At 50.5% G+C, this 25,178-nt stretch overlaps 9 protein-coding genes across 10 annotated transcripts; 5 read left to right on the forward strand and 4 right to left on the reverse strand.

Moving 5' to 3' along the window:
- Positions 1-465: 465 nt before the first annotated feature.
- On the forward strand, positions 466-1,908 carry ALTATR162_LOCUS909 (uncharacterized protein; the record flags this gene model as incomplete). The annotated part of the gene is made up of 1 exon (XM_043308503.1): positions 466-1,908. The coding sequence occupies one exon, from the start codon at positions 466-468 to the stop codon at positions 1,906-1,908; it is 1,443 nt and encodes a 480-aa protein (XP_043164438.1).
- A 342-nt stretch (positions 1,909-2,250) lies between these two features.
- On the reverse strand, positions 2,251-3,102 carry ALTATR162_LOCUS910 (uncharacterized protein; the record flags this gene model as incomplete). The annotated part of the gene is made up of 3 exons (XM_043308504.1): positions 2,251-2,394; positions 2,455-2,514; positions 2,578-3,102. 3 exons carry the CDS (start codon positions 3,100-3,102, stop codon positions 2,251-2,253), a joined length of 729 nt encoding a protein of 242 aa, XP_043164439.1.
- Positions 3,103-4,604: 1,502 nt separating this feature from the next.
- Positions 4,605-5,510, forward strand: ALTATR162_LOCUS911 (uncharacterized protein; the record flags this gene model as incomplete). The annotated part of the gene is made up of 2 exons (XM_043308505.1): positions 4,605-5,097; positions 5,155-5,510. The coding sequence occupies 2 exons, from the start codon at positions 4,605-4,607 to the stop codon at positions 5,508-5,510; spliced, it is 849 nt and encodes a 282-aa protein (XP_043164440.1).
- Positions 5,511-6,243: 733 nt separating this feature from the next.
- ALTATR162_LOCUS912 (uncharacterized protein) lies at positions 6,244-10,990 on the forward strand (the record flags this gene model as incomplete). Of its 2 annotated transcripts, XM_043308506.1 has the most annotated exons (7): positions 6,244-6,585; positions 6,638-6,824; positions 8,115-8,174; positions 8,226-8,278; positions 8,510-8,573; positions 8,627-8,668; positions 10,488-10,990. In XM_043308506.1, the coding sequence occupies 7 exons, from the start codon at positions 6,244-6,246 to the stop codon at positions 10,988-10,990; spliced, it is 1,251 nt and encodes a 416-aa protein (XP_043164441.1). The 2 variants fall into 2 exon arrangements, with proteins under 2 accessions (XP_043164441.1, XP_043164442.1); XM_043308507.1 differs by lacking the exon at positions 10,488-10,990 and having other exon boundaries at positions 8,527-8,577; positions 8,627-8,674.
- A 1,653-nt stretch (positions 10,991-12,643) lies between these two features.
- On the forward strand, positions 12,644-14,230 carry ALTATR162_LOCUS913 (uncharacterized protein; the record flags this gene model as incomplete). The annotated part of the gene is made up of 1 exon (XM_043308508.1): positions 12,644-14,230. The coding sequence occupies one exon, from the start codon at positions 12,644-12,646 to the stop codon at positions 14,228-14,230; it is 1,587 nt and encodes a 528-aa protein (XP_043164443.1).
- A 955-nt stretch (positions 14,231-15,185) lies between these two features.
- Positions 15,186-16,326, forward strand: ALTATR162_LOCUS914 (uncharacterized protein; the record flags this gene model as incomplete). The annotated part of the gene is made up of 4 exons (XM_043308509.1): positions 15,186-15,363; positions 15,422-15,617; positions 15,674-15,816; positions 15,869-16,326. 4 exons carry the CDS (start codon positions 15,186-15,188, stop codon positions 16,324-16,326), a joined length of 975 nt encoding a protein of 324 aa, XP_043164444.1.
- Positions 16,327-18,238: 1,912 nt separating this feature from the next.
- ALTATR162_LOCUS915 (uncharacterized protein) lies at positions 18,239-18,862 on the reverse strand (the record flags this gene model as incomplete). The annotated part of the gene is made up of 1 exon (XM_043308510.1): positions 18,239-18,862. The coding sequence occupies one exon, from the start codon at positions 18,860-18,862 to the stop codon at positions 18,239-18,241; it is 624 nt and encodes a 207-aa protein (XP_043164445.1).
- Positions 18,863-19,843: 981 nt separating this feature from the next.
- On the reverse strand, positions 19,844-21,373 carry ALTATR162_LOCUS916 (uncharacterized protein; the record flags this gene model as incomplete). Its single annotated transcript, XM_043308511.1, has 5 exons — positions 19,844-20,236; positions 20,292-20,625; positions 20,676-20,898; positions 20,948-21,071; positions 21,134-21,373. 5 exons carry the CDS (start codon positions 21,371-21,373, stop codon positions 19,844-19,846), a joined length of 1,314 nt encoding a protein of 437 aa, XP_043164446.1.
- An 858-nt stretch (positions 21,374-22,231) lies between these two features.
- On the reverse strand, positions 22,232-23,698 carry ALTATR162_LOCUS917 (uncharacterized protein; the record flags this gene model as incomplete). The annotated part of the gene is made up of 6 exons (XM_043308512.1): positions 22,232-22,716; positions 22,763-22,827; positions 22,876-22,993; positions 23,051-23,344; positions 23,398-23,470; positions 23,522-23,698. 6 exons carry the CDS (start codon positions 23,696-23,698, stop codon positions 22,232-22,234), a joined length of 1,212 nt encoding a protein of 403 aa, XP_043164447.1.
- Between the last annotated feature and the right edge of the window lie 1,480 nt (positions 23,699-25,178).

A 25,178-nucleotide genomic window follows, 5' to 3' on the forward strand; every position in this document is an offset into this window, starting at 1 on the left:
CGAGGACAGGGTCAGAGCGTGTATATTGACGATGAGCGCACTGTTCCTGGAGGAGGTCGGGGCGAGGTGGTGCCTAGTAGACAGGCCAAGCACCCTTGGATGCCGGAAACGCAGCATTATGAGCAGGAGCGAACAAGAAAGAGATGATGTTGATGACGTAGGGCGTGATGAGGTTTGGAATCGAAGGAGAGAGGGCTAGAATGCCCATCGACTGTCACGGTAACTTGCATCCTAGTCTCGATTCTGTTTTTCTTCAGCCATATCGTATGACAGTGAATTCCAAAGCGCGTGTGATATATAACGTAAGTGACAAGACGAAGGAAGAGTGATGGAAGAAGATGGGAGAGCGGGCCTCGGTGCCGCGTAGGCAAATTCTGGCCGAGCGCTTATCGATTAGCCATGCGCCCGTCTCCAAAATTTCCGCCAGCACTCCGGCACGATAAACAACTCCAAAGAACGTCCACGATGCCGAAACGAAAGCGCGAATCGCCTGCTCCCGCCGGACGACACCCCCCACCTGTTGTAGTCACGCATGCGAAACAAGCCAAGTACTGCCAAAAGCGCCTCGAAGCTGCGCAAAAGCCGCTCCTCGCAGCTTTGAAACATGGCTCCGTGCTGGAGCGCCAGAAGCACAGTCGCAGGAAGAAGGACGCGGAGAAGAAGGGCGACAAAAAGGCAATAGATCGACTGGCTGCTGAGTACCAAGTCCTGAAGGCGCTGAACCTAGAGCAGCTGGGCGATCAGCATTTGCGCAAAACTTTGGCAAGGGTCAAAAGCTTGAAGGAGGCGGAGCCTCTACGAGAATACATTGCTGGCATCAGAGAAGGAAGCAAGGATACCAGCACGCTCAATGTTACGTCGAGGTTGGTCAAGGTAGTGCAGGTGAAGAAGGTGGTGGATGGGGTCATTGAAGACTTGAAGCGCAGTCTCGGAGTCGATAAAGTCAAGGGCAACAACCAGGAGGGCGAAGAGGACAAAGCTGCCAAGACAGAGGGTGCGAAGAAGCAGAAGGATGACAACAAGGCGAGGAAATCAAAGTCTATCGAGAAGGAGGACGTGGAAATGAAAGACATCAGCGACGAGGGCGATGACCCATACATGGCTTTCAGCGCGCGGATAGCAGCGCCGTCTTCAGGAGAGGAAGATAGCGAGGGCTCGGTATCGGACGATGAGCGACCACCCAGTATCGGAGACAGCGAAAGCGAACACGACCCGGACGACGATCTGGAGGCCGAGAGCGAGGATGAAGAGGAAGAAGTTGCACAAGCAGACGATATCAGTGACAACGAGGAGGAACACAGTGAGGAGGTAGCCATCTCTCGAGCAGTGGCTCCCGCTTCAGACGAGTCCTCTGCCGATTCAGACTCCGACTCGGAATCTGACGAGGCCGCGATACCCACCAAGAAGAGCAAAACCAAAGCCGTCGCCGAGAAGCCTACCTCTTCCGCGTTCCTTCCCGCCCTCAGCCACGCCGCCTACTTCAGCGGATCCGAGTCCGAAGCCTCCGACCTCGATGTTGATACAGCTCCCCGCAAGAACCGCCGCGGCCAACGCGCCCGCCAAAAGATTGCTGAAATGAAATTCGGCGCAAAAGCCAAACATCTCGAGAAAGCACAACAGAACGTCAAGTTCGACCCCAAACGAGGAGCCGTTGCCGGTGATGGCAAGCGTCAAAGAAGAGGCAAGCCAATGGGTCCTGGTCTCCAACAAAGTGGAAGTAACGCGGAGCCGCTGGGTAAGAAAGATGATAAGAAGGATAGGAAGATGGGGCTCGGGGTCAAGAGGGATGACAAAGGTGAACTGCATCCTAGTTGGCAGGCTGCGAAGATGGCTAAGGAGAGTAAGAAGCTCAAGATCGATGTTGCGGGTAAGGGGCCACCGCAAGGGAACAAGGTTGTTTTTGATTGAGATAGATACCCAAACTAATGATGGAGGAGGTGAGGTGGTAATACGACGCCTCTTCTTTGCACGTTACTAGTCCTAGTTGGTTCGTCATCTACGTGATGTAGGCTCTCCCGTTGTGTGACTTTCGTGGATATGTTGACTCAGATTGAAGGAAGTAGAGAACAGACATGCTAAAACAAGAAGTAAGAAGAAAAGGGAAGGAATCATACATTTCATGCGGAGCGAGTCATGCTGCGACCGATATTCGCCTGCGTTATGATCCCTAACCTCCCGGAACTGACGTTCCCTATTGGTTCATCAAACGCCGAAGATCCTTGAATATTTCAAACCAGCCAGAGAAGCTATTTACAACAACTGCGGGCAGTAGTACTTGCAACTACCGCGGTACCGTCCGTTCTGACCGTCTTCAACCAGGAAGATCTCCATCTGGTTGATGCACTCCTTGCGGCAAACCGTTTGAGTCCTGCAATGAGTTCGCTTGCAGCAATCCTGGTCTTGTTAGTAACTTTGAAGAGGATAAAAGCATAAAGGTTGGTGAATGGAACGCACTGTATTGCACTGCTCGCGAAACTTCTTGCATTTGGAGCATGGCATTTCAGCTTTGTTAGCCTGTGCCCGAGAACAGTTAGCAAACGCGCGATAGTTTAAAGAGGGAGAAGTCATGGAACTTACAGTATCGATAGAGTCCTCGTCACCGTCCTCTTCGCGAGCCTCAACAGCCTTGACACCGACACATTGAGGATAGGGCTTGGCATTGCAGACGTCCTCTGGGTTGCAGACCTCTGCGGTAAACCACTTGTGGTCGTCGTTGCAGCGCTTAATCGCGTGGCGGCCAAGCAAGATGAGTGGGAGGACTTCGCACTGTGCGTCGCCATCGCGGCAGTCGTCGGTGGCAGAAGACTCAGCAACGTCGTTACCAAGGTCGGCCATGGCGGAGACGTCTCGCTCTGCATTGGTGGTCCCCTTCTGAACGGGCTTCAGAACACACAGAGCTGTAGGGTTCTCAACGCAGACATCGCCAGGCTTACAGACCTTGACGATGGCCCACTTTCCGTTGATGCATTGATCGATCATCTGGCCCTTGAGGATGCACTGCTTCTCGCCCTCGTTGCAGGCTTTATCATCGAGATCGTCGAGGGCGGAAGTAACGGTGGCGAGGCCCAGGAGGGCGAGGATAGAGGTCGCGAAGAGCTTCATGATGGGTTCGGACTGTCGTGGATAGGTTCGGGGAAGTTGACTGTAGCGTAAGCGGTAGACAGTAGTGGAGTGAGAAGTAGAGAAGATGGGGTGGAGGAAGAAGAAGAGGTGGGGGAGTACTGCTTGAAGCTAATAGTCCGAGATGCTAGAAATGAGGAGGGAACAGTGATGTCGCGCAGTGATGGCGAATATGATCATGCTCGTATACGTCACACGGTCATGCTTCTGCCTCTGAGGCTTCCAACGGCATCCAACTAACGATTGCGAACTTGATATAGAGTCTCATAGGCTTGGATAGCCGTTGAATCGTGTGGGAGGCGGTGCTTACGTTGCAGATATTGCATCCTAACCCCATGATCTGACTCCTGACGGTTGCAGTACATAGTCCAACCTGCTCCCAGCATTTTGTGTGCCATCAATCGTTGATACGACGCCTAAAAATTGTGGTATGTTTTTGGCGTGTCGCGTGGTCACGTTGCGACGCGTCGATTGGTGAAATCCGATTTCGCCGGGCTCGCTTCCCCGCGATGCTGCTCTGATGCACTTTCCGTCCCGAAAGTCGTCACTCCAGTACCCATACAAGACATGTCTCAAGAAGAAGAAACCTCACATATCTCGAGCTCAGTGGCCAACAACTACCTCGAAGTACTATCGCTTACTACGAGTTTTGCACCAGTAAGAGGAGAGGCGCAACAACTGGCGGGAGCTTAGAAATCGTGTACAACTTTGGATTGTATTCCATATTCTAGCGCGACGGGTTCTCGCGTTGGCATGAGGGCTGGGATTTCGAGGAATAGGGCGCATGGAATACTGATCTTCACCGTAAATAGTCTGGCTCGCAGTTTTTGGGGCGCACTTATTTGACAGCGCACAGACTAGGGCAAGAGAGATTGGATCATTTGTAGCTGAATGTCGTAGAACTGGACTGTGTACCACGCTCTCGACACCATCTCGGCTGGGTGGCGCAGCGTATTGCGTCAAAAGCCCCTGAACTGCGCCTCAAAGTGGTCGCCAAAGTGGAGTCGTTAAAGCCTACCTCAACCGGGAGGGACTATCCGCTTGCCAAGTAAAGCTTAGAGATGCTTGATGATCTGCCAATGCATGCTCGTTTCCTCGTCAAGGTAGCAATCTTCGCTCGAGTTTCGTGGCTCCAGGATAGTATTAGCTTATCCTTGTTGAGTTGATGTGTTTTCGTAAGGTTCTTACTTCTGGCCATCGCATAGATGCTGCTTTTCCAGACCTCGGAGATAGCGGCACCGCCTCACCGCCTGGCCGAGATTGCGCCACGTTTCAAACCGTGGAAGCTCCGGCCGTTCGCATTTGTTACGCATCGTGGGCGATCTCGAACAAATCTAGCTGCAGATGTAGTGGATTGATTGATGCACAAGAGGGGCAGACGCCGATGATTGAATAAATACCGCACCCCGCCTACATCCACCTTGACATTAACAAACTTCCTTCAACAACTTCTCAACCTACATAACAAGCACAGCATACTCATCATGGGCTTCCTAAGCGAATTGATATCCGATTTTACCGGTGGTGATAAGCAGCAACAGCAGCAACAGCAGCAGCAGTCAGGCTACTCCCAATACCCACCCCAACAGCAGCCGCAAGGTTACTCTCAATATCCACCTCAACAACACTCTCCACAACCACCACCAGTCTCCCCACCATGGTATGCTGAGTGGGATGGGCGCGAAAACCGCTGGGTCTTCGTGAACCAACACAACGGCGAACGGACTTACCAATACCCTGGGCCTGGCTACGCGCAGCAGCAGGGTAACTACGGTGCTCCACCACCACAGGGTGGATATGGTTACGGACAAGATGGCTACAGCAACCAGGGCGCATACCAACAGAGCGCGTACGACCCAACTCGTAGTGGTAACCAGGAAGAGCAAAAGAGCGGCGGTAATGGCTGGAAGTACGCCGCAGCAGGTGCAGCGGGTCTTGCAGGCGGTGCATTGCTGATGCACGAAGGCGACAAGATTGGTACGTCTTCATGCAACCCTGGACTCCATACACCAGCCTACTAATGATGTTCTATAGAAGACGGTTGGGACAGCGCCAAAGCCAACGTCTCGCACGGAGTCGACGAGTTCGGTAACGACATAAGCAACTTCCCCGAGAACGCCGCAGGATGGACCGGCGAGCAAGTCGGACGCGTAGAGAACTTTGGCGATGACGTAGAGCAGAAGTGGGATAACACCGTTGACAACGTTGAAAACTTCCCAGAAAACGCAGCGGAGTGGACGGGTGAGAAGGTTCAGGAGGTTGAGGATATACCGCAGGACATTGAGAACAAGTGGGATAACATGACTGAGGGAGTGGAGCAGTTCGGAGATAACATGGAAAACGCGTATGATGAGGGCAGGGACGAGCAGAGATACGAGGACGACTACTGAGATGGATAAGAGATGGACTTGATGCTAGAAATGGCTAAGCATAATTCGTGAGGCTCGAGAAGTTGGCATATAATGTTAATTAGAAAGTCTAACCATGTTTGTCGCGCATCCAAATGGCTGCCAGCCATGTCAACCACAAAGTTGGCTTTGTTCGTTTTTTCTACAAACTATCCAAACGTTGGCGAGACGGGTACCGAGTAGAAGAGCAAGTAAGGTGCATGAGAAATCCTTCGTTGTAGGCGGAGCTGTGCTTGGCATGCCGGTAGCGAACTCAGGTCCTACCAACGTTGGCGAAGCAACACCACAAGAAGACCTCGGGATAATTAAACGAGCCATTCAAGCACCTTCTGGCTTTCACTCCAACCCCGCCTCGCCACTCATTCGAGCACGTGGAAGTTGATCGCGCTCATAATACTGTCGCGTACTCTCTTTCTTCCGTTTACTGCTGAGATCTGGTTGTCGCGCTGAAGCCAGGAGTTTGTTGTAGGATGCCTGGACGAGGCGCAGTCGTGTTGGTATGTTCAACTCGGGTCTCGCTCCACCATGCAGGATGGTGATGCGGTAGAACGCCACCCCACCAACAACCTCGTCGCATCCATATAATGTTACTGAGTTGCCACCTCTCTGCTTCACATCGCATTTCTTCCGTCGGACCCACACTACCCCATTTCAATTACTTTGTCCCAGTTGAACACAAACTCTCTCTACGTTCGACACATCGTGCGACCTAGCCATGCAATTTCCTACACTGCCCACTGTCCTGCAGACCACATCTCTTCTGACCTCAACATCCCTCCTCGCTCTCTCAGCTGTCACAATCTACCTTACTACAGACTACACCACCTCACTAAACTCTAGAGTTCCAGCAGGCCCTCACACATGGTTTGGACTTATTAACTCACCTGAGCGCTCAGTGTACTGGGCCGCCGTCGACTCAGGAAGTAAAGATTTCGACAGAATAGAATTGGAGTATGCGACCAGTAACGACATTTGGGTTTTGGCGAATGGGTGTGTTGGCTTAGTTGCTGGACTGATGGCATGGCTGGCTGTGTGGTGGACGTCAAAGAAGGAGAAGGTATGTATTCTCAACGCTGACAGCTGAGAAATATTGCTAACGAGCTCTGTAGAACCCAACAGCTAGCTGCTCACGCTCTCCATGGGTGCTTGTCTCCTCGACCTTCTTTAGCACCGCCGTGATCGTGATGTCGTTCACATCTACAATCATCACATCACAAACAAAGTCCCGTCTGCAAGGCTCAACTTGCATACCTCACTCTATATACACGCCCACCAACAACTACTTCGTCTGCACGCGTGAGCTAGCTGCTTGTAACATCCTGGAAAACCTCTATATGGAGGATATGGAGTGGAGCGAGAGGATGTGCCAAGAGGCAAGGGCGAGCAGAACGATGTTGGTCCCAACTTTGGTTTGCGCAGTGGTTTTGATCGTCGTGTGGATTGCGCAGATTGTTGTTGGCAAGAAGAGAAGTACTGCTATCGCTGATGCGAGAGTAGAGAGGTTGCAGCAAGGTGAAAAATCAGCAGTATATGAGCCAATGAGATATGAGGCGCGGGAGAGGGCGTGAGGTCCTGCGCGCTTGAGACGCAGAGGCAACCTGCAGTCTTGGAGCGATCGGACTGTTTCGGATGATATGATTGACGGCTAGTAAATAGATGGCAATGGGATTAATACTGCAAATCAACAAAAGTAAGATTCGAATACCTTTCTAATTAGTGATGTTTCAGCGTCACATTCAAGACTCTCAACTGGGGCTTTCCAGCAACTCTTTTCAATGCTGACATGAGTCGTATGAATCATGTCATCGCTATGCTCGACACATTTGAGGTGGCCATCTTCCGGAACAGCTTCGCCACCCTATTGGGTCCTGGTGACCGTTGTCGTGGAGCGCAACCTCGTGCCTAATATCAAGTCAACCCGAGATGATTGCAACTGCCACCAAGAAAGGTTAGCAACATTGGGACGTGACGAACCCGTTGGCGGATGCTATGTGTATCTCGTGGGCTATTTCAATGAGACCTCGAAGTGAAGGCTTGCCTTCATCTGCCGAAGGGTAGTGTTTTGGGTGAGACGGGAGAAGCCGCTCCTTTTGCTTGGGGCTCCACCTAAATCACGCTTCCGATTGGCTTGACAAGCGCAAAAGAGGGGCTCGTTGAGAACACGCAGGAGAAGGATGCGCGATCAACACTACACCATCAAATTAAGGATGATTCCGATATGAACCACACGCCAATGAGTCTGGAAACGCACAAACGTTTGTTTAAGATGACTCGCTTGTAATACACTACCTTCCACGTGCAGACTCGCTTTGGAGGTGTTGAGAGCCCTAACCTTTGCCATGGGTAAATGCTCAGATTGGGGCACAGTTCACTTTTGACATGCCGAACATAAGACTCAATTTCATCCACGATACGGATGTACTATTGCATCAGTATTGTCACTGGATGACCAAACCTCCCCCTCGAGAATGCTTTCTATCAGGTGTATGTCATTTGCAGGGCTTGCTAGCTTATGTTCTACAGCCGTGGCAGCAGCAGTAAATGTTCCACAGACACATGCAGGGTCGACAGTCTATGACTATATAGTGGTGGGTGGAGGACTCAGCGGGCTGGTCGTTGCCAATCGCCTGACTGAGAACGCAAACAGTGAGCGCAATATCTCCCAGTAAAGTACTTCGCCGTGCTAACAAAGTCAAGTATCCGTCCTCATCATCGAGAATGGCGTCATTGACGACAGATCCACGACGAGTGTACCTTACTTTGCCAACATCAATACCGAGAACTACTATCCCATCACATCTGCACCGGAGCCATTTATGCAGAACAAGACCTGGATGGTGCATGTAGGCAACGTTGTTGGAGGAGGTTCAGTGGTCAATGGTATGCAGTGGGACAGGGGCTCTGATGCGGATTACGATGCATGGGAGCAGCTAGGAAACCCGGGTTGGGGATATGATGGCCTGGCGAAGTACTTCAAAAAGTCCACCCACTTTGATAGCCCCTCAGAAGCAGTTCGCCGTCACTTCAACATGACGTTCGATGCCAGTGCGTAGGTACACAATATCATTTCAATAAGGTCGTAGCTAAATTGCTCCTAGGTACGGCGACGGCCCAGTCAAATTATCGATACCCAGCTACCAGTATGAGGACTACGTCAACATCATGGGGTCATTTGTATCTAGGACCGACATACCCCACTCGTTGGAAGGCCTTAGTAAACCAATTGGCACGTTCTGGACGCCAAACTCCATCGATAACTCTACCAAGCAGCGTAGCCATGCTCGCAAAGCGTATTACGATCCGGTTCAAGCACGCACCAATTTACATCTTTTGACCAACATCCATGTCGACGAAATCCTGTTCAAGGATGGAAGTACGCTTGTAGCTAGTGGTGTGAAGTATACATCCAACGCTGACTCTTCCACCGCATCTGTGTATGCAGCAAAAGAGGTTATACTTGCAGCCGGAGGTGTCTTCACACCGCACCTGCTCATGCTGTCAGGTATCGGCCCGAGCGATGAACTATCTGCCGCCAAGATCACTGTGAAGAGAGACCTTCCAGCTGTTGGTTCGAACTTCCAGGACCACCAGGCCTTGTACATGCGTTTCAAACTCTCCAATCAGTCCACCCCTAATCCAGATATGCTCGTCACAACACCCGACCCAATCTTCAACGCGACAGCCGCCGAGCTGTATGCAGCTAATCGCACTGGTCCATGGACCTTTGGGCGAGGTAATGCAGCGCTCTTTCTGGCATTCAAGGATTTTTCGAGCAAGTATGCCGACATAACTGCGATTGTTTCTAAACAGAATGCAACCGCATATCTACCGCAACGCTATTCGAAGATTGACGCTCTGCTGAAAGGCTTCATGGCCCAACGTGATATTCTGATCGATCACTATCTTCCTGACTATGCAGCCACCGGAGAATATCCCATCCAGCCTTGGGGTCGGGCGACTACTGCCGTGCAGAAACCTCTTTCCCGCGGGACGCTCTCCCTCAACACGACGCACCCATTAGCGAATCCGATCATCGTTCGAAATGCTTTCCAAAATCCAGTCGATAAGTTAGTTCTTGGCGAGCTTGTGCGCTGGAACAGGCGGCACTGGACCACCGCACCCCTGCTCGAGCGCTACGTCCCCGTCGAGACCGTGCCGGGTGCGCAATACCAAACCGACGACGAGATCTTTGATGCGAGTATCGAAGCAGCTGCTTTAGACCCAACTTATGCGCATTCAAGCGGGGCATGTGCGCTTATGCCAGAGGAGTTAGGCGGTTGTGTGGATCCACAATTGAGAGTTTACGGAGTCGAAAAGTTGAGGGTAGTAGACGCGAGCATCCTGCCACTGATACCAGCGGCACACTTGCAGGCAACGATGTATGCTGTTGCGGAGAAAGCCGCAGATATCATCAAGGGGGATCAGTAGACTTGGAGATGTGCTGGAAAAGTACAGATATGGTGAATTTCATCAATCTTTGAAGCTGGTTGGCGTGGTTGGTACTTTACCATTTACCCGCGTTTTAGGTAATACTGGGCGTTTGGTTATCTCATCATCAGCGGGCTATGGGGGCTGACATCGTGCTCATCTGCTTACCCGACACCTAGACTTTGTGATACTCGTTCTGCAAAGAAGGTTTCCCGCTCCATCACTGTCTTTTCCACAGTCTATACGGCATCGCCATGGGACTAAGCTCAAGCATGATCGGCCGGCCGGCCGATCTCGTACAGGTTCTCACAGGACAGGGTGATGAACACTGTCGCACTTCCTGATTATGGCACTCATTCTTCTTACTAGATCAAGTACGTCACATGTTACTGGAAGAGCTGTATATGTTTTCAGGGAATCATCTGGAAGCCTTGCGCTTACTATTCGATGCACGGTCAACAAGCGATAACGAAGGCGGACCTTCATGTATGAAACCATGATCTTACATAGCTCCTGTTCTCACTACATCAGATTGGACGGTCGACACTTTCGTTGGCTATCTCGTCGATTGCAATGCCGATGCAGCCGTCGTGATCAAGAACGCTGGACCACTACTTTACAAGATGTTCACACATTATGGGTCCTTTCCATTCAAGGTTGGAGAAGAGAAGCGCATGACATGCGCTACCTTTCTTCGGAGTATTTATATGATGTGTTGCACAAAGGATCGCGTTTTCTGGCGAGATTTCGGGACCGTAGGCGGCGAGCCAGTTACAAGGAACAGGAAATCAGCAGACGACGTGCAAATACTATTCCAAAGCATCGCTACTGGCAGTCAGCAACCACTACATGATCCACGTCAGCGTTCAGAAGATGATGATGAAGACCTCATCGATGTGCTCTTCAAACTCGGCGAAACAATAAACGAACGGCGGAGTCCCAAGTTCGCTTTTAGGCGCCGAAACGTTCTACCAGCTGCTGCTCTCCTTCCCAGCTCGCATTCCAGGGACCGACAGAGGTCTATAACAATGTAAGACTTAAACAATTTGCTCAAGCTGGTCATCGCGTTGTTGAACACCCGGTTCTTGGCCGCAACACTACCGTCGGACACGACTATCATCAGCTCCGTCATGGGAAGCTTCAGAAGAGAGTCGGGGGAATTAATAGGCATTGATTGGCAGACATTTCGGGACACTATCCTGCAATCACTTGTGAGACCATCCATCCTCCTCTCACTTCTTGTGCTTACGAACTTTTAGCCCAGCCTGCCTTCGATACTATCAGGCTTTATCGAGACAGCATTTAATGTCACACCATTCTTCTGGCTTGAGCTACCACTACCACTAACAGAGCTGGTACGCGCACTGTGTGAGAACTCAGACAATGAGCGAGTAACTGATCCAGGAAAGATAGGGCTATCAGGGAGTACTTGCGAAATCCAAAATCATTGCGGCAAAGCAGTTCCCGCAATTCCTTCTGATCATACCTGGAGGACTTGCACTACACTTCCAATCCATTTTCTTTCAACTGAAACCTGAAAATAGCAGCTCTCAGGCTAATTCGCAACACGCTATCAAAATTGCGAAGTTTTTACAAGCACCGGGTTATCTGTTGATCGAACAGACCATGCGATGTGCACCGGGGGATTTTAAGCAACCGACAATAGTTTGCGTATACACAGGTGCTCCAAGGGATCTTCAACGATTTACCTTCTACTCTCGTAACCGATCGCCTTGTGAGAATACTTGCTGTTTGGAATATCTCCTACACATACCGTCTATCAGGTGGGAAAAAATGATGTAGAGGATGTGCTGAAGATACGAAAAGAGCAGGGTGGCTTCGTGATCAATGCGGGTGCTTTGAGTCTTGCTTTGACCGATGCCCTACGGCGTCTTCAGATTGATGTGGGCTCCACTGCTTTTGAAGGCGAAATTGTTGCACTTGAGATCTGGAAGATGGAGTCGTCAACAACTCCCTGGTAACAACACAGCAAAGATGTGTCGCTGCTGCCGTCCCAGATTCACACAATAGTGTTCCTCAAAGACACTGGCTATCACCTACAAAGATGGAGGTAAAGTCATGAAGCCAGTGCATATAGGGGGCATACAAAGACGACGTTGTTTCGAAGGGCGGACGTCGGTGATGTTATCGATGAGGAGGCGATGTATCTACAGGAAACGACTTAGCCTAGAAGCCGCATTTTGTAGGGTTTGGTTTATCCCAGCTACAACCTCACATCGCATATTCATGGTCTCGCTGGACTAACGAGTGGGCCTTGAGAATACCGCAAATATCTGAGGGACAAGTTATAGAGTCAGGTGCCACAGCTTGGAAAGACCAAGCTTCTTCGTAGAGGCTTCAAAAGTTAGTAATAAATGGTCAAGGTGGGGCCAACGCTAACCACGTGTGCGTTAGCGCCATGCAAACTTCAAGTGAAAATGTTACCCGACCCTCAGGTTCCCCCGCACACCACCAATCCGCTACAAGCAAAATGGCGTGCTCCGTTGCATACACTACGAAATGCGCCAGAAGTGCAATGATCGCTGACTTGCACGCGAACTGTGGGTAAGGCGCTCGTGTTCGACTAAGAACACCCAAGCTTCGCCATGAAAAGCTTCCATGCACCGGTCTCTGAGCTTCGTCTCTTGCATTGCATCACACTGTCGCGGTAAACTTCACCCAAGAATATGACGACCGCAGACCCCGAAAAGGCCTCGCATGATGTCGCGACATCACCGGACTCTTTGGACCGGACACACTCCCATGTCGTTAATGAGGATCGCTTGCGCCGCTCCCTCAGCGCCCGACAGGTGCAGATGATAGCTATCGGAGGCACCATTGGAACTGGACTTTTTCTCGGTACTGGCAAAGCTCTCACAACCGGTGGGCCGGCTTCGCTGCTCATCTGCTATTCTATCGTCGGCTTCATCGTCTTCTGCACCATGCTATCGCTCGGCGAAATGGCTGCCTTTGTTCCTGTCGCAGGCTCCTTCTGCACGTTCGCGGGCCGCTACGTGGATGATGCGTTTGGCTTTGCGCTGACATGGAACTACTGGTTTAATGATGCTGTCAGCACTGCGGCAGACCTGGTCGCTTTACAATTATTGATACAGTACTGGAGTGATAGCGTCCCATGGTATGCCGTGGGAATAGCGGTTTGGGTGCTTATCGTATTGGCGAACATCATCAACGTTAAAGCCTATGGCGAGCTTGAGTATTGGCTGAGTCTACTAAAGGTGGTGACCATCATTATCTTCATCATCCTTAGTATTGCAGTCAACGCTGGTGCCAACACCGATTATGGGTATATTGGAGGAAAATTTTGGACTACTGGAGATGCGCCATTTGTGGGTGGCATCGGAGGCTTCGCATCGGTCTTCGTCACGGCATCTTTTGCCTATGGAGGGACTGAGTCCATTGCAATCACCGCTGGAGAGACGCGCGACCCAGCACGTACGCTTCCAAGGGTCGTAAAGAACGTCTTCTGGCGCATCTTGCTCTTCTATATCCTTACGGCCATTATGATCGGATTCAACATACCGTACGACTATCCAGGGCTTTCTACAAAGTCATCTCGCACATCGCCTTTCACCATCGCATTCCAAATGGCAGGCTCGAAAGCAGCTGGATCCTTCGTCAACGCGGTGGTCCTCACTAGTGTCATATCAGCCGGTAATCACGCGCTCTATGCCGGCTCGCGATTGCTCTACACACTCGGCGCGAACGGGCATGCACCAAAGGTGTTCACAAAGCTGACACGCTACCAAGTCCCATGGGTTGCAGTGATAACTACAAGCTTAGTGTCTATCGTGCTTTTCTCCCTCTCTTTTGCCGGGTCGGGCCAGGTCTGGACATGGTTGCAAAATATTGTAGGCGTCTCGAACCAACTGAGCTGGATCAGCATTGGTATCTCCTCGCTGCGTTTCCGCGCAGGCCTCAAAGCTCAGGGAAAAGAGCATTTGCTACCCTTTCGAAACTGGATGTATCCATGGGGCCCCATAATCTGTGTGGTTCTGAACTCTTTCATCGTTTTAGTGCAGGGTTGGTCCTCATTCAGCCCCAAATTTGCTGCCGTGGATTTCGTTAGCTTCTACCTGGAGCTTCCAGTGTTCCTTCTAATGATCGTCGTTTGGAAATTGTTGAAGAAAACGAAGTTCAGGAAAGCGAGTGAAATGGATCTCGAGACAGACGTTTACACCAAGGAAGACATGGAGCCGGCTGAAAAGGGGTGGAAAGGCAGGAGCAAGAAGATTGGAACATGGTTTTGTTTTTGAGGGCCCACTTCACGGGTCAGCATGGCCCCGACGTCTTGTGCTATGCTACGAAGTTGTACAATAGAGCTTTTTTTTCTCCGAGGTGCGCTCAAGCCCTACCCTACAGGTATTCACCATTACTTACGTTAATACGCTAACACAATGGGTGATCAAGTTTATCTTCAATTCACAAAACGAGTCTTGTTGTACAAGCGAACGTGTCATTACGCGGAGCGGATGCATTATTTCGATAAATCTGGTCTAATCTATGAGTACATATTCACGTGGCTTTGAGCGCTTCCTATGTGGCCTCGATTATCATGCTATTCCGCGTGGCTGGCAGATTAGCTGATGAATCCTTCAGTTTCAGCAAGCATTGATGAGGAGGTTAAAGAATGAGTTTGGGCGCGCAGTTTGTACAGCAGCTCGGCATTGGGTTTTGGATGTCGCAAAATGTTGGCGCCGTATGTCACGAAGGTGGCGCTCAAGACAATTTTTACACATACACCAACCGGCGAATTTTAGCCACGCATTGCGATACCTGGCGCAGCCAGATCAAGATCACTGCAAGCAGGATCTGGAATCTGAACACTCCCAGCCCAGCCACGACGGGGCGCCTACTTGGCGGGCGCCAACCATACCATGATTGGACTAAATGGCTTATCATCCGCTCCTCAGACCCCTGGTTCAACGCGTTGCTCGTACTGTAAGGCTCCGCCCCGCATATCGCCTAAACCCCAATCGCATTACCGTGCCTCATGCACCCATTCACAGCCATCGAATGTGACTGGGATGTTGAGATAGACGGGCGTATTTAAAATGACACGATAGTTGGGGTCCAAAAGGCAAAACCCACTCTGCGCGACAATGTCGCAGACTATGAGAGCTTCCCTGTCGCTCTTTCTTGCATCGATTTTGAGCGGTACCTGCGTTGCTGGCTCTTGTACTACCACCTAGACGCTTGTTGCAACTCACCATGTTTTCCTTTCTGTTGCGATTGAGCTCTATCGGTGTCGCAACAGCGGCATTGATAAAGGCTCCAATGCCTGCACCAACCGCCCCTGCAGTGCTTCCAAGGCAAGACTCTGCATCGGATACCGGTATCGTCATCGTAGGTTACCAGTCCATTGGCACCGAAAATGATCAACCAGTCTGTGGGTATTCCAGTTCTTCGTATTGATTTCAAGATCTGATCGTCTGACCTAACCATAGGGGCGGTTTCGACCTTCCCTCGGTCGGAGGGCTACCTTTTCATAACGGGCAGCCTCTGGCAAAAGTGCAAAGCGTCCTCAGCTTTTGAGATCAGCGGAACGAGTACGACTTCTCCACTGCCTAGGACAGGCTGCGAAGCATGGACAAGTTGCTTCCACACCACGGTGTATGGGTCTGGAGGTCTAACTAGTACTTGGTGAGTTGGAGCGCACGACTTCCGTGTAAGATCAACAATGCTAACCAAATGAACAGCGATGGCGAATATGGATCCTGCTATTCGGACATCATGTTCTCCACCTCTGGTGCTTCTGATGCAATCACTCGTATCTACTGCGACTGGACGGGGAGTCATCCATTGCTGTCTACAACTCTGTACAAGGAGCTTCCGGCAAACGGTATGCGGGGTGGCGCGAAATTTGCACCCGATTGATTGCTGACGTATCACAGCGAATCCAACATCAGTTGCATCGCAACCGGAAGCCTCCACTACGGCTGCATCGAACAGCGATCCATCAACTTCGGTCTCCACCCCATCTCCAACGTCGAGCCCTTCCAGCGAGGGAAGCCAGTCCTCGGGTGGTGACGGTTCGAACAACACGGGCATAATTGCGGGTAGCGTTGTTGGCGGTCTTGCAGTTGTTGCATTTGCTGGTGTAGCTATCTTATACATCCTCAAGCGCTCGAAGCGCCACGCCGCTGGCGCTCCGATTTCATCAAGCGATGGTGACTCAGCAAACCCCTACGGCACGCCAGAGATGACAGGAAACCAATACCTAGAGGCGCCAGCATATACACCAATGGCGACGAAATATGGTCACACCATCAACGGAGGCGAACTTGACGGGCAGCATGGAATGGCTGAGTTGGGTGGCGTGCCACTACACGAAGCAGAGGAACGACGATGAAACGAAGAGAAACAGAATCGGAGATAGAGAGTACGCCAAGAAGTTGGTCAAGAGGGCTGTGATATATCAATATATGCATCCGCATGAATATCAATGCACTTCCCGGTATACCTACGCATCACTGCCAGATTTAACCCCAAGTATAGTGCCAGTCCGAACCTAGCCAATGTTACGACTCGACGTGACTTCCAGCAAACATAATGACGGCGCATCCACCAATTATATGAGTAGACAACTACTATCGCTTCTCTTTATTCGACGATCCGCAAGGCAGACTCTGCCTTCAATCACTAGTATAATTTGATTTGCCAGTATGAGCCCCGAGTCAGCGCTAAGAAACGGCAGTGCTGCCAGGCTTACCTATGACTTCACCAGTTACAGCCCCTACACATCAAAGCCATGCTGAGATGTTGCTAATTTCGGTTGTTACACACCATTGTGATGCTTCGGGAAGCCGCAGCTACGCAGGTCCAGGCCGGTGATCCGATACCAACCCGACCAATGCGTACGCGGGTCCGCGGGGCTGCAAGTAATGGGCAGCAAGCATCCGACATTACGAAGCAAGATGGGAAAACTGGGTTGCGATGAGAGTGTATGGCCCCTTCCATTTTGGCATTTCCTCTGCCTTTCTTTGTCACAAAGTCTCGATCTGCTCTCTCGACTCTCACAGCCCAGGGTTAAGATGTCTTCCCCTGACTTATACCGCCGTTTACTTTTCTGGATTGCTACATCAATTTTAATCGCATCCATTTGCACACTCGGTCTTACGAGCCATACGAAATGGCTCCTAGCACAACACTTTCCAGCAGGTGCTTGGTACATATGGAGGGAACAGGGTGATTTGTATAAGGAACAGCAAACAAGACAACAATGGATCGCCGTCGAGTATAACGAGACCATCGACAGATTAGCGCTCGTCCGAGCGTTGTTGGGTGTCGCGGCAGGTGTACTGGGTATCTGGGCCTTACAGGTGAAGAGAAGAAGCGTGGTGGAAGAGGAAACGCAGGTATTGTTCTTTTCAGTCAGCCTGCCTTATATGTTACTTACAAATCACTCAGAATTCCCGTTCTTGCTTTCGGAGTAAAACTGCACATGTATTAGCTGTGATTTTCGCAATCGTATCTTTTACCGGCACATTAACGTCCGCCATATGGTCCACAATCTTCCATCACCAATCGTCCAAGCATTGCCGCGTACCAACAGTATTGAACGGATATAACAGCAAGTATACCTGTACGCGCGAATTAGCGGCCTGCACCATCCTACCTGTCATTACGAAATTAGATGACGGCGTGAGGAAACAGGTTTGTGTTGAAACGGTAAGACTGGGATCCAAAAAAGCAAGATGCAATATTAGAAAACTGATTATCGTGACACACAGAAAATCACTCGATGGCTACTTGTCCCCATGCTCGTGCTGGGTTCGGGGTTGGTTTTAGGGTATGCTGTGCAGGTTTGCTATATAATGAGACGGGCGGCTTTGGAGAGAAGAACTGAGGGTAGGATCACAGCGGTGGACAAAGCTGACTAGTCGTTCAATGCGCATTGTAACTGCTCATAGGTAAATGGAGTTGTCATAATGTCCTGGGAATTGCATCGCATATATGTCAACTGGTCATTGCAGCCTGTATCGACAAACACATGCGTGTACGCGCCATAACCAAGAGATCTGGCAAGCTTTGGTAACTTGGGCGACGAGTGCTTGTTTGACACGCATTCGACATAACAGCCAGTAGGGATATGGGTAGTCGTTGTTCGGCTAATCGTTGGGTGCGGAGTTTGTGAAGATAGCAGATGTTTTGAAAAAACTCGATGATCTACCTATTCGGAGCTACGGCTCCAGGATACAAAGAGCTTGCATTGCAATAATCTGCACTGAAATAACTGGGGCACAAGTTGTCAAAATGATTGATCATGCCATCTGCCCCCTTACCGCACCGGGTAGCGCCAGACTCGAGTGAGTATCCGCCATAAAAGCCGCCGGGTTGGCCTCGATCATGCTGACGTGGAAGCCCTCGCCCGAGTCCACACCTTCAACCATAACACCTGTCGTAAATGGGCCCTTCATACATCCTGCGCTGTTCCTGACCACTTCGTTCCCCTCTACCGGCTCTGGATTCGGAAATGAGATTCTGGGTGGTCCACTAGCACCGCGCGCGGCCTCGTGTATATGTGTCGCTGTGGTTGCGGGAGAATCGAATTCGCCTTGGAAGTTGTGTAGAGTGATATTATAACAGATCATGTTCGAAGCACTGTTGATGCCGAAGTTGAAGGTGCCGGATGCGCCGGCGAGGCCGCCAGTCGGCTCAGTACCGTTGACGACTTCCCCTGGGACAGCATTGACGAAGTGAGTGGAAGAAAAAGCGAAAAGTTGCTGAGCATCAATGGCGCTAGCAGCAGCCCCTTCCCCTCCGAGATCGATCGAGAGTTGCAGTTGAATTCGGCCGCTGCCAATGTCGATAGGTGAAGCGGAGAGTGGCGCAGCGCTCGTGCCGAGCACCAAGCTTGCAATGGCGGCGAAAGTGATGGTATACATTATGGTATAATATGTCGTGAATATCTCGTATTTTCCAAAATTGTGCGGTAAATCTCTTGTCAAAAGACGTGATTATAGGAAAGAAGCGAAAGAATGAATGAAAGTAAGTGAAGAAAGACTGGTCAACAGCGAATTATTCCTGCAGAAGTCTTCACAACCTGTTCCAGGTCTGTTTATATGCTATCCAAAATTTGATGATACAGAGTACGTGGGTGCCTTAGCACCAAGGCTTGGTGTTGGCCTGGAAGTTGTTGTCCCGACATTTGAGGCACCTCTGTAACACATGCTGGGTTTCGCGCATCTTGGCCCACTCCAACATCCGACGCGGCGCCTTGGGAACACCTCACCTAGACGCATGTTGTTAACGTCGAGCCCAAATATACGATGTTTTAACGAAGCTTACCCCTGACGTTTGCGTACACATGGTTGCGAAAGCCAATAATACATAATGCCAATTTGTTGCGGCTGTTTCTCATTTGCCAAGAACACCGGCAAAGTCGACATTCTGGCCTTATGTTGCCTCAGCCACGAATTGCTGCGTCGTGCATGTCGCCTTCACGTGAGCTTTTCAGCTGCGCAAGCCGGAGTTATGCAACTGATCGTTGAGGTAGTGATTACGGTCTAACGCCACTTGAAGATGAAAGCGTGGACTAAATGGCGGCATCAACGTTGAGGTGTTCCTACAAGTGGTTCGAGCTCTGCGAGTCTCATCAGGCACCTCGTCTTACTCTTCTCTAATTGTACCTTCTGTAACATACACCAATTCGACCACTTCCGTGACTACCTTCAGTGTACATGTTTCCATAATGTCCTAGGGTGCTTGGCCATGTTGCGGAGTCGAAAAGATCATCTTGGGACCGGAGGCAGAGGCGGCTTCGTACTTCAAAAGGATATCTTAGTGATCTATAACAAATGTATTGATACAAAGTGTGAAGCAAAAGTGGTCAATTTAATTGTTTGTGCAACACATCCTACGCCTAACTAGATTGCAGCCCCAGCTCCGGGGAACTTCGCAAGCAAGGACTTGTCGTACTTGGCAAGTTTTGGGCACCCAAGCTGCGCAACGATTGGGTTCAAGGCATCCGTCAACTTCTGCACAGCAAGCAGAACGTTTCCGAGTAGACCCTTGAGGATATTCGGGCCAGCTGAGTTGACGGCTTGGAAGGCAAAGCACATAAGGTTGTTGCCCTCGAGCAGGGTCTTGGCATTGTAGACGCCGCCCGTAAGGTCCGCGATGTTGACACCAGTGAAGGTGTTGGGCTTGCCGGTATTGCCACCAATGACAGCCATGTATGGGAGTGCCTGGAGTGCACCTACGGCGTCAAGGGTGAAGCCCGTGATTCCGTAATCGTCACCGATAGCGCGGCGGTACCACTATGGTATAGATTAGCAAATTTAGACGATTGAGGGTGGACACGAAGATACGTACGTTCTCAGGAATCCTCTCACGTCCCGAAGCCCACTTGAAGCTTCCTTTCTGCCCAGTCACACCTTCAAACGATTTGAGTGTCTCTCCATCGAGGTAGCCTTCTGGGTACTCTGCGGAGTGGTTGGCGAAGAAGTGGTAGGTGAAAAGATATGTCGCAGTGTTGATTGCGAAGTGTGTCACAGGTCCGGCCCAGTAGTGTCCGTTGGTGGCAACAGAGTCCTTGTACCGCTTGCCGCGGAAGGGATGCATGACTGTGAGGTCGTAACCGTTGGGACCGAGGGGCATGGCCATGAGTTGCTCAAACAGGGGTAGGTTGAGGGATACTGGGTCACCACTGAAGCGAGTTAGTCACACGACTGCGCGATAGTGTAGGAGAATACATACGTCTTATAGACATCGCCTCGCGTAGGAGAGCAGTCAGCCTCGAAGCGGTTGTGTGTCGCACTCAGCCCTTGCGGCACTCCAAGCATACCAAGACTGGCAGTAAGTCCGCCAATTAGTCCACCACTTTTTGGCTTGCCACCGATGGAAACTGAAGTGATGTCGCCGCCCATGACAGTAGCAAGGACTGACAGGAAGCCAGAGAGATCAATCCCCATACCAAACACTACGACATGTGAGAAAGCAGACTGGTGATTTAGCAAAGCTAAGCATACCTTCATTTGAGGCCATTGTCAACTGCGTGATGGATGCGATTCCATTTCGGGGGAGGTAGCCATGATTTGCCATAACGTTCAGACCCGGGCAAGGTCCACGGAGGTCTCCCATACCTGGTGCGATCTATGCATCGGATCATCAGCATTCAATGCACTGGAGTCTTTCATTTTGACAGGGCTACATACGTATTTGTGGTCACCAGTTGTGCTAACGAGCTGAGCCTTTGCATCAAATCCAGGTGGTAAGATGTTAGCGCCGAGTTGTCGCTTCGTCTCTACCTCCCTTGAGATCTTTGCCGCCAACTCGGTGATCTCCGCAAGCTGCTCAGCACCGATATCCTTGTTGATGTTGTTAAGAAGGTTGGCTGGGAAGGCAAAAGCTGCCAAGGAAAAGAGGGTAGCGCTGCAGAAAATTGTTGCCTTCATGTTTTCAAGTATTCATTGACGAATACTAAGGAGTGTAGGTGTCGGCGACGAGAGAAGCAAGTTGGCAACTGTAGTGTTATTATATGTAGAGAGTGTGAAGTCGTGATGGCGAATTGCATGGAAAAGTGTCCAATCACCGGTGGCCGTGTTCGTACAGGAAGTTTAATTTAGGAGTGGTGTGCCTGATCATCGGACGTGGATCGTATGCGCATGTGCGGGGCCTACATTATAGCAAACCTTCTGCGCGAGCGTAGAACAATGACTCTGTTCTATGAAAGGCCGACAAAATGGCCGAGCAGGAGGATGAAACTGTCAGTGCAGCCTCAAAATCGCGCCTGGAATGCTAGAGACATAAACTAAAGTGCTGATTGAGGTAAGTCGGAAGATTATGTCTCTCTTGATTGGACAGGTGTATAGAACCGACGTAGGTGGTTGTGGCGGCGATATGGCCCCTGGTGCACGTATGGTGTGTTTTGGGGGTCCGGGGATACTAGGCGTTGTCGAGGTAGTGGGTATGCAGTCGCGCTACCTGGGAACCTGCTGAAGCGTGGAGGCAGGCATGCAGATCATCAGATGGCGCTAGCCGTGAGGGGATTGGAACTATACACGGCACTAGGGCAAGTAGTAGGGCAAGTAGTAGGGCAAGTAGTAGAACAAGGATCGACATGAGGATTTCTCTTGGTCCTGACGACTCATATTCAGGATGAATCGACGTGGCCAATGCGATAGGTAGACCAGACACGCAGTCACCAGTGTGAATGGAAAGCTGTTCCTAAGTGATGCCGAATGTTGGCCGGAGATACGTGATTCAATGCTATCGTTAGGTCATTATGAGCGCTACCCAATCCAGGTATCTAATTATCTTCCATAACCTCGACTGCAACCTTCTGTGTGCGACTGAGGGTAGTCACTCAAAGGCCAATTCTCGTTGTGTATGCGTGCGCATGACATAGACTCTGGCAACGACTCGGGAGTCAAGGCTGTAATGCGCCCAGTCTTATCATCGACAACAAGATGGTCCAACTCTATGTAACCATCCTTTAGACCTCTCTCCACATCATCGACTAGGTATTCAATGCTAGTATGTCCTAATGTATGTGTTGTCTTCTTGCTCAATCGCCGTATATTATCGCGTGCAAGTGAGCTTGCATTGTTCGACGGGTTGGAAGGAGTGCTTCCAGAAGCAGTGGACTTTGATTTACTTCGACTCGACGAGTTATGGTAGTTTGTTAATGCTTGGTTGACCGCTTGTCTGAAGAAGACACGGAGTACGGGGATGGACGTGGCAACAATCGTCATAGCGGTGTCTGCGGTTGACCAAATGACGGAGTTGTATGCTTCATCTGCTTTGGTCAACGGTAGCCACAAAGACACCTTCGCCTACCTTACATGATAGATCCTGCGTTTGCAGTTGCTCGATATATCTGGCTCGGAGGATAGAAGTGACTCCTGCTCTTCAAACTTGTCAGCGTAGCCTTTATGTCATCAATATACCAACTTACAAGATACCCAAGCTCATAGCAACACCAACTCCGATTTTCTCGGCCAACCGCATCTGGAGCTTCCACAGGACTTTCCAAGGTAATAATGCCAAAGAAATATCCATGATTGCAGCCCATACTGCGCAATGTGTCAGCTAACTAGTCGTTACGCAGTATCATGGGTTTGCAAACGAACCGGCCTGAAATCTTCCATATACTACGGAAGGATGCTTGTCAACGCATGTGCCTGGTAAGATGTCCACAAAGGTTTTCGTGATAGGTTTGCAAAGCGTCCAAGGCAGGACAGCTACTGGTACCGCAAATATGAACAAGGTAGCTATGGCGAACCAGACATAGGCCTTAAGCCACCCATCCGTCAATCGGAGCAGAGTGAGACCAAATGAGATCTTGCTCAAGATGATACCGGCAATCGATACGGTGAGTGCGGATGCGCCGTAATACGTGATGCGCTCGAAGTTTCCAAAGTCGACTAAACCAAGAATTAGAGGAAGGTGGACCATGGGGTTTGATGCAGTGTCTTACTATCAAGTGCGTGCTTTCCGAAACCCAGGTTTATACTGAGTTGATTCAGAATAAGTTGGGCGAGGAGAAAGAACTGTGTTGCATGAGTGATTAGCTATGCATTTTGGGCGTCCACTTCGCTTACCCAACTGATCACAAGTACACCATCTTCGACCCAAAGTTTCTTTTGGCTTTGACGGATCAAGCAACGAACAACAAGGAAGAGAAAAGAAACTCCACCAAGCGACCAGGTGGAAACGCTCATCAACGGACCATGCGTCTCAGTCGGGTTGCTTTCCCAGTTATCGAATTGGGAAGACATCTTGTGTGCGCTCGCGAATGGTCGCAGAAAGGATGCGACTGAATCGTCCGGTCGCTACGGTATGGTCCAACAGAGTCTCAATCAGGAAGGTATGTGTGCTTCGCGAAACCACGATCCAATCTATAGGTAAGAAGTCAGCGGGTATTAAGATGCAAGGCATAAGCTATAGAATAAGCTAGTGCCCGAGGATCTTCTGTATCCCCACGGTCCGGCGAATATCTGGCCTAGCCTGACCGTGTGCGCTTCGAAGATATGATGATGAGGCCTGCAATTTGCTACAAGTATCAGTGCCGATATTCATGACAGCATTTCAGAAATGTGGATTTTTGATGGGTCCAGCCTCGTCTCGGTGTGAAGCGTTTCTGGTGCGTGCTTTGTAGGCTTGCTTAATTTGGACTGAAACTAAGATTCGGGAAGCCCAAATCCCAACCACAGCCATCGGCATATTCTTGCGACAAAGCCAATCGTGGGTTTTGCGCTTTCCATTAGCTCGCGTGAACGACGGCCCGAGCGGGGATCTGCTCCACTTATCCGCTTAGCACGTACGCTAATAACGGGCTTGTATGTTCCGTTTTCCATCATGCGGCCATGTGTGATAGTGGTATACAATAGCGCCAAGGTGGCATGTAATTTTCATTGCAGATCTCTGCCCTTGAGTTGATGTGGGTAGATTTTCGTCGTCGCGCCAGGATCAGTGCCCAAATTGATTGATGCCTGCCCAGCACCCTTACTTTCGATATAAAGTTCGGTAGATGTCGAGCTAGCAATGGACCGCCACAGCCTTTAATGATCTGGAACCACGCACGCGTGGAGTTCTTCCGGGGGCGTTGCTTGTCGTCTCTACATGAAGGCAAGGAGCGGTGCTTGTACTCGGTACCAACCCAAAGTCAGTTACTGTGCATGCGGTGCAACAATGTCTGGCTGTCACTCCGATAGGTGAGTGCCTAGGCGGACCCATTACATCTGCGTAGGGATACCGCAAGCATCACAAACCCAAAGCGCTAGTAATTCGTGGCAGCCTTGATCAGCATAATAAATGCAAGGTGTCCATGTATATATCCGCAACTGATAGCTATACGACCGCCCGTGCGGAATGTTAGTTCATACTTCCAGTACAGTTGGGTGTCGGAAAGACGTCACTTGCTTTGGATAGTTCATGCGGTCATCAGCGTTTCTAACAGCATGCATGTGATTCGCCGTATGTTTCTTTCGCAGATAACGGCGATAAGTTCATCGTCCCGAGGTCCTCTACTCAACACCCCACATACATGGTGTGCACTGGAGTACCTGATAATAGGGCATAGCGGATCCAAGCGTGATCCGACTATGCTGGGATGAATCCAACCACGAGGGGAGCAACCTTGCGTAGCAACTGTCGCACGTCCTGCCACATGTGGATTGATAGATGGACTAGTAGACCGGACACTTCTGATTGGTCGATTTTGCTTACTAAAAGTGTGACTGACGAATGAAATTGCGT

Source organism: Alternaria atra (genome assembly GCF_907166805.1).
Source record: "Alternaria atra isolate CS162 genome assembly, contig: 21, whole genome shotgun sequence".
NCBI classification, from domain to species: Eukaryota; Fungi; Ascomycota; class Dothideomycetes; order Pleosporales; family Pleosporaceae; genus Alternaria; species Alternaria atra.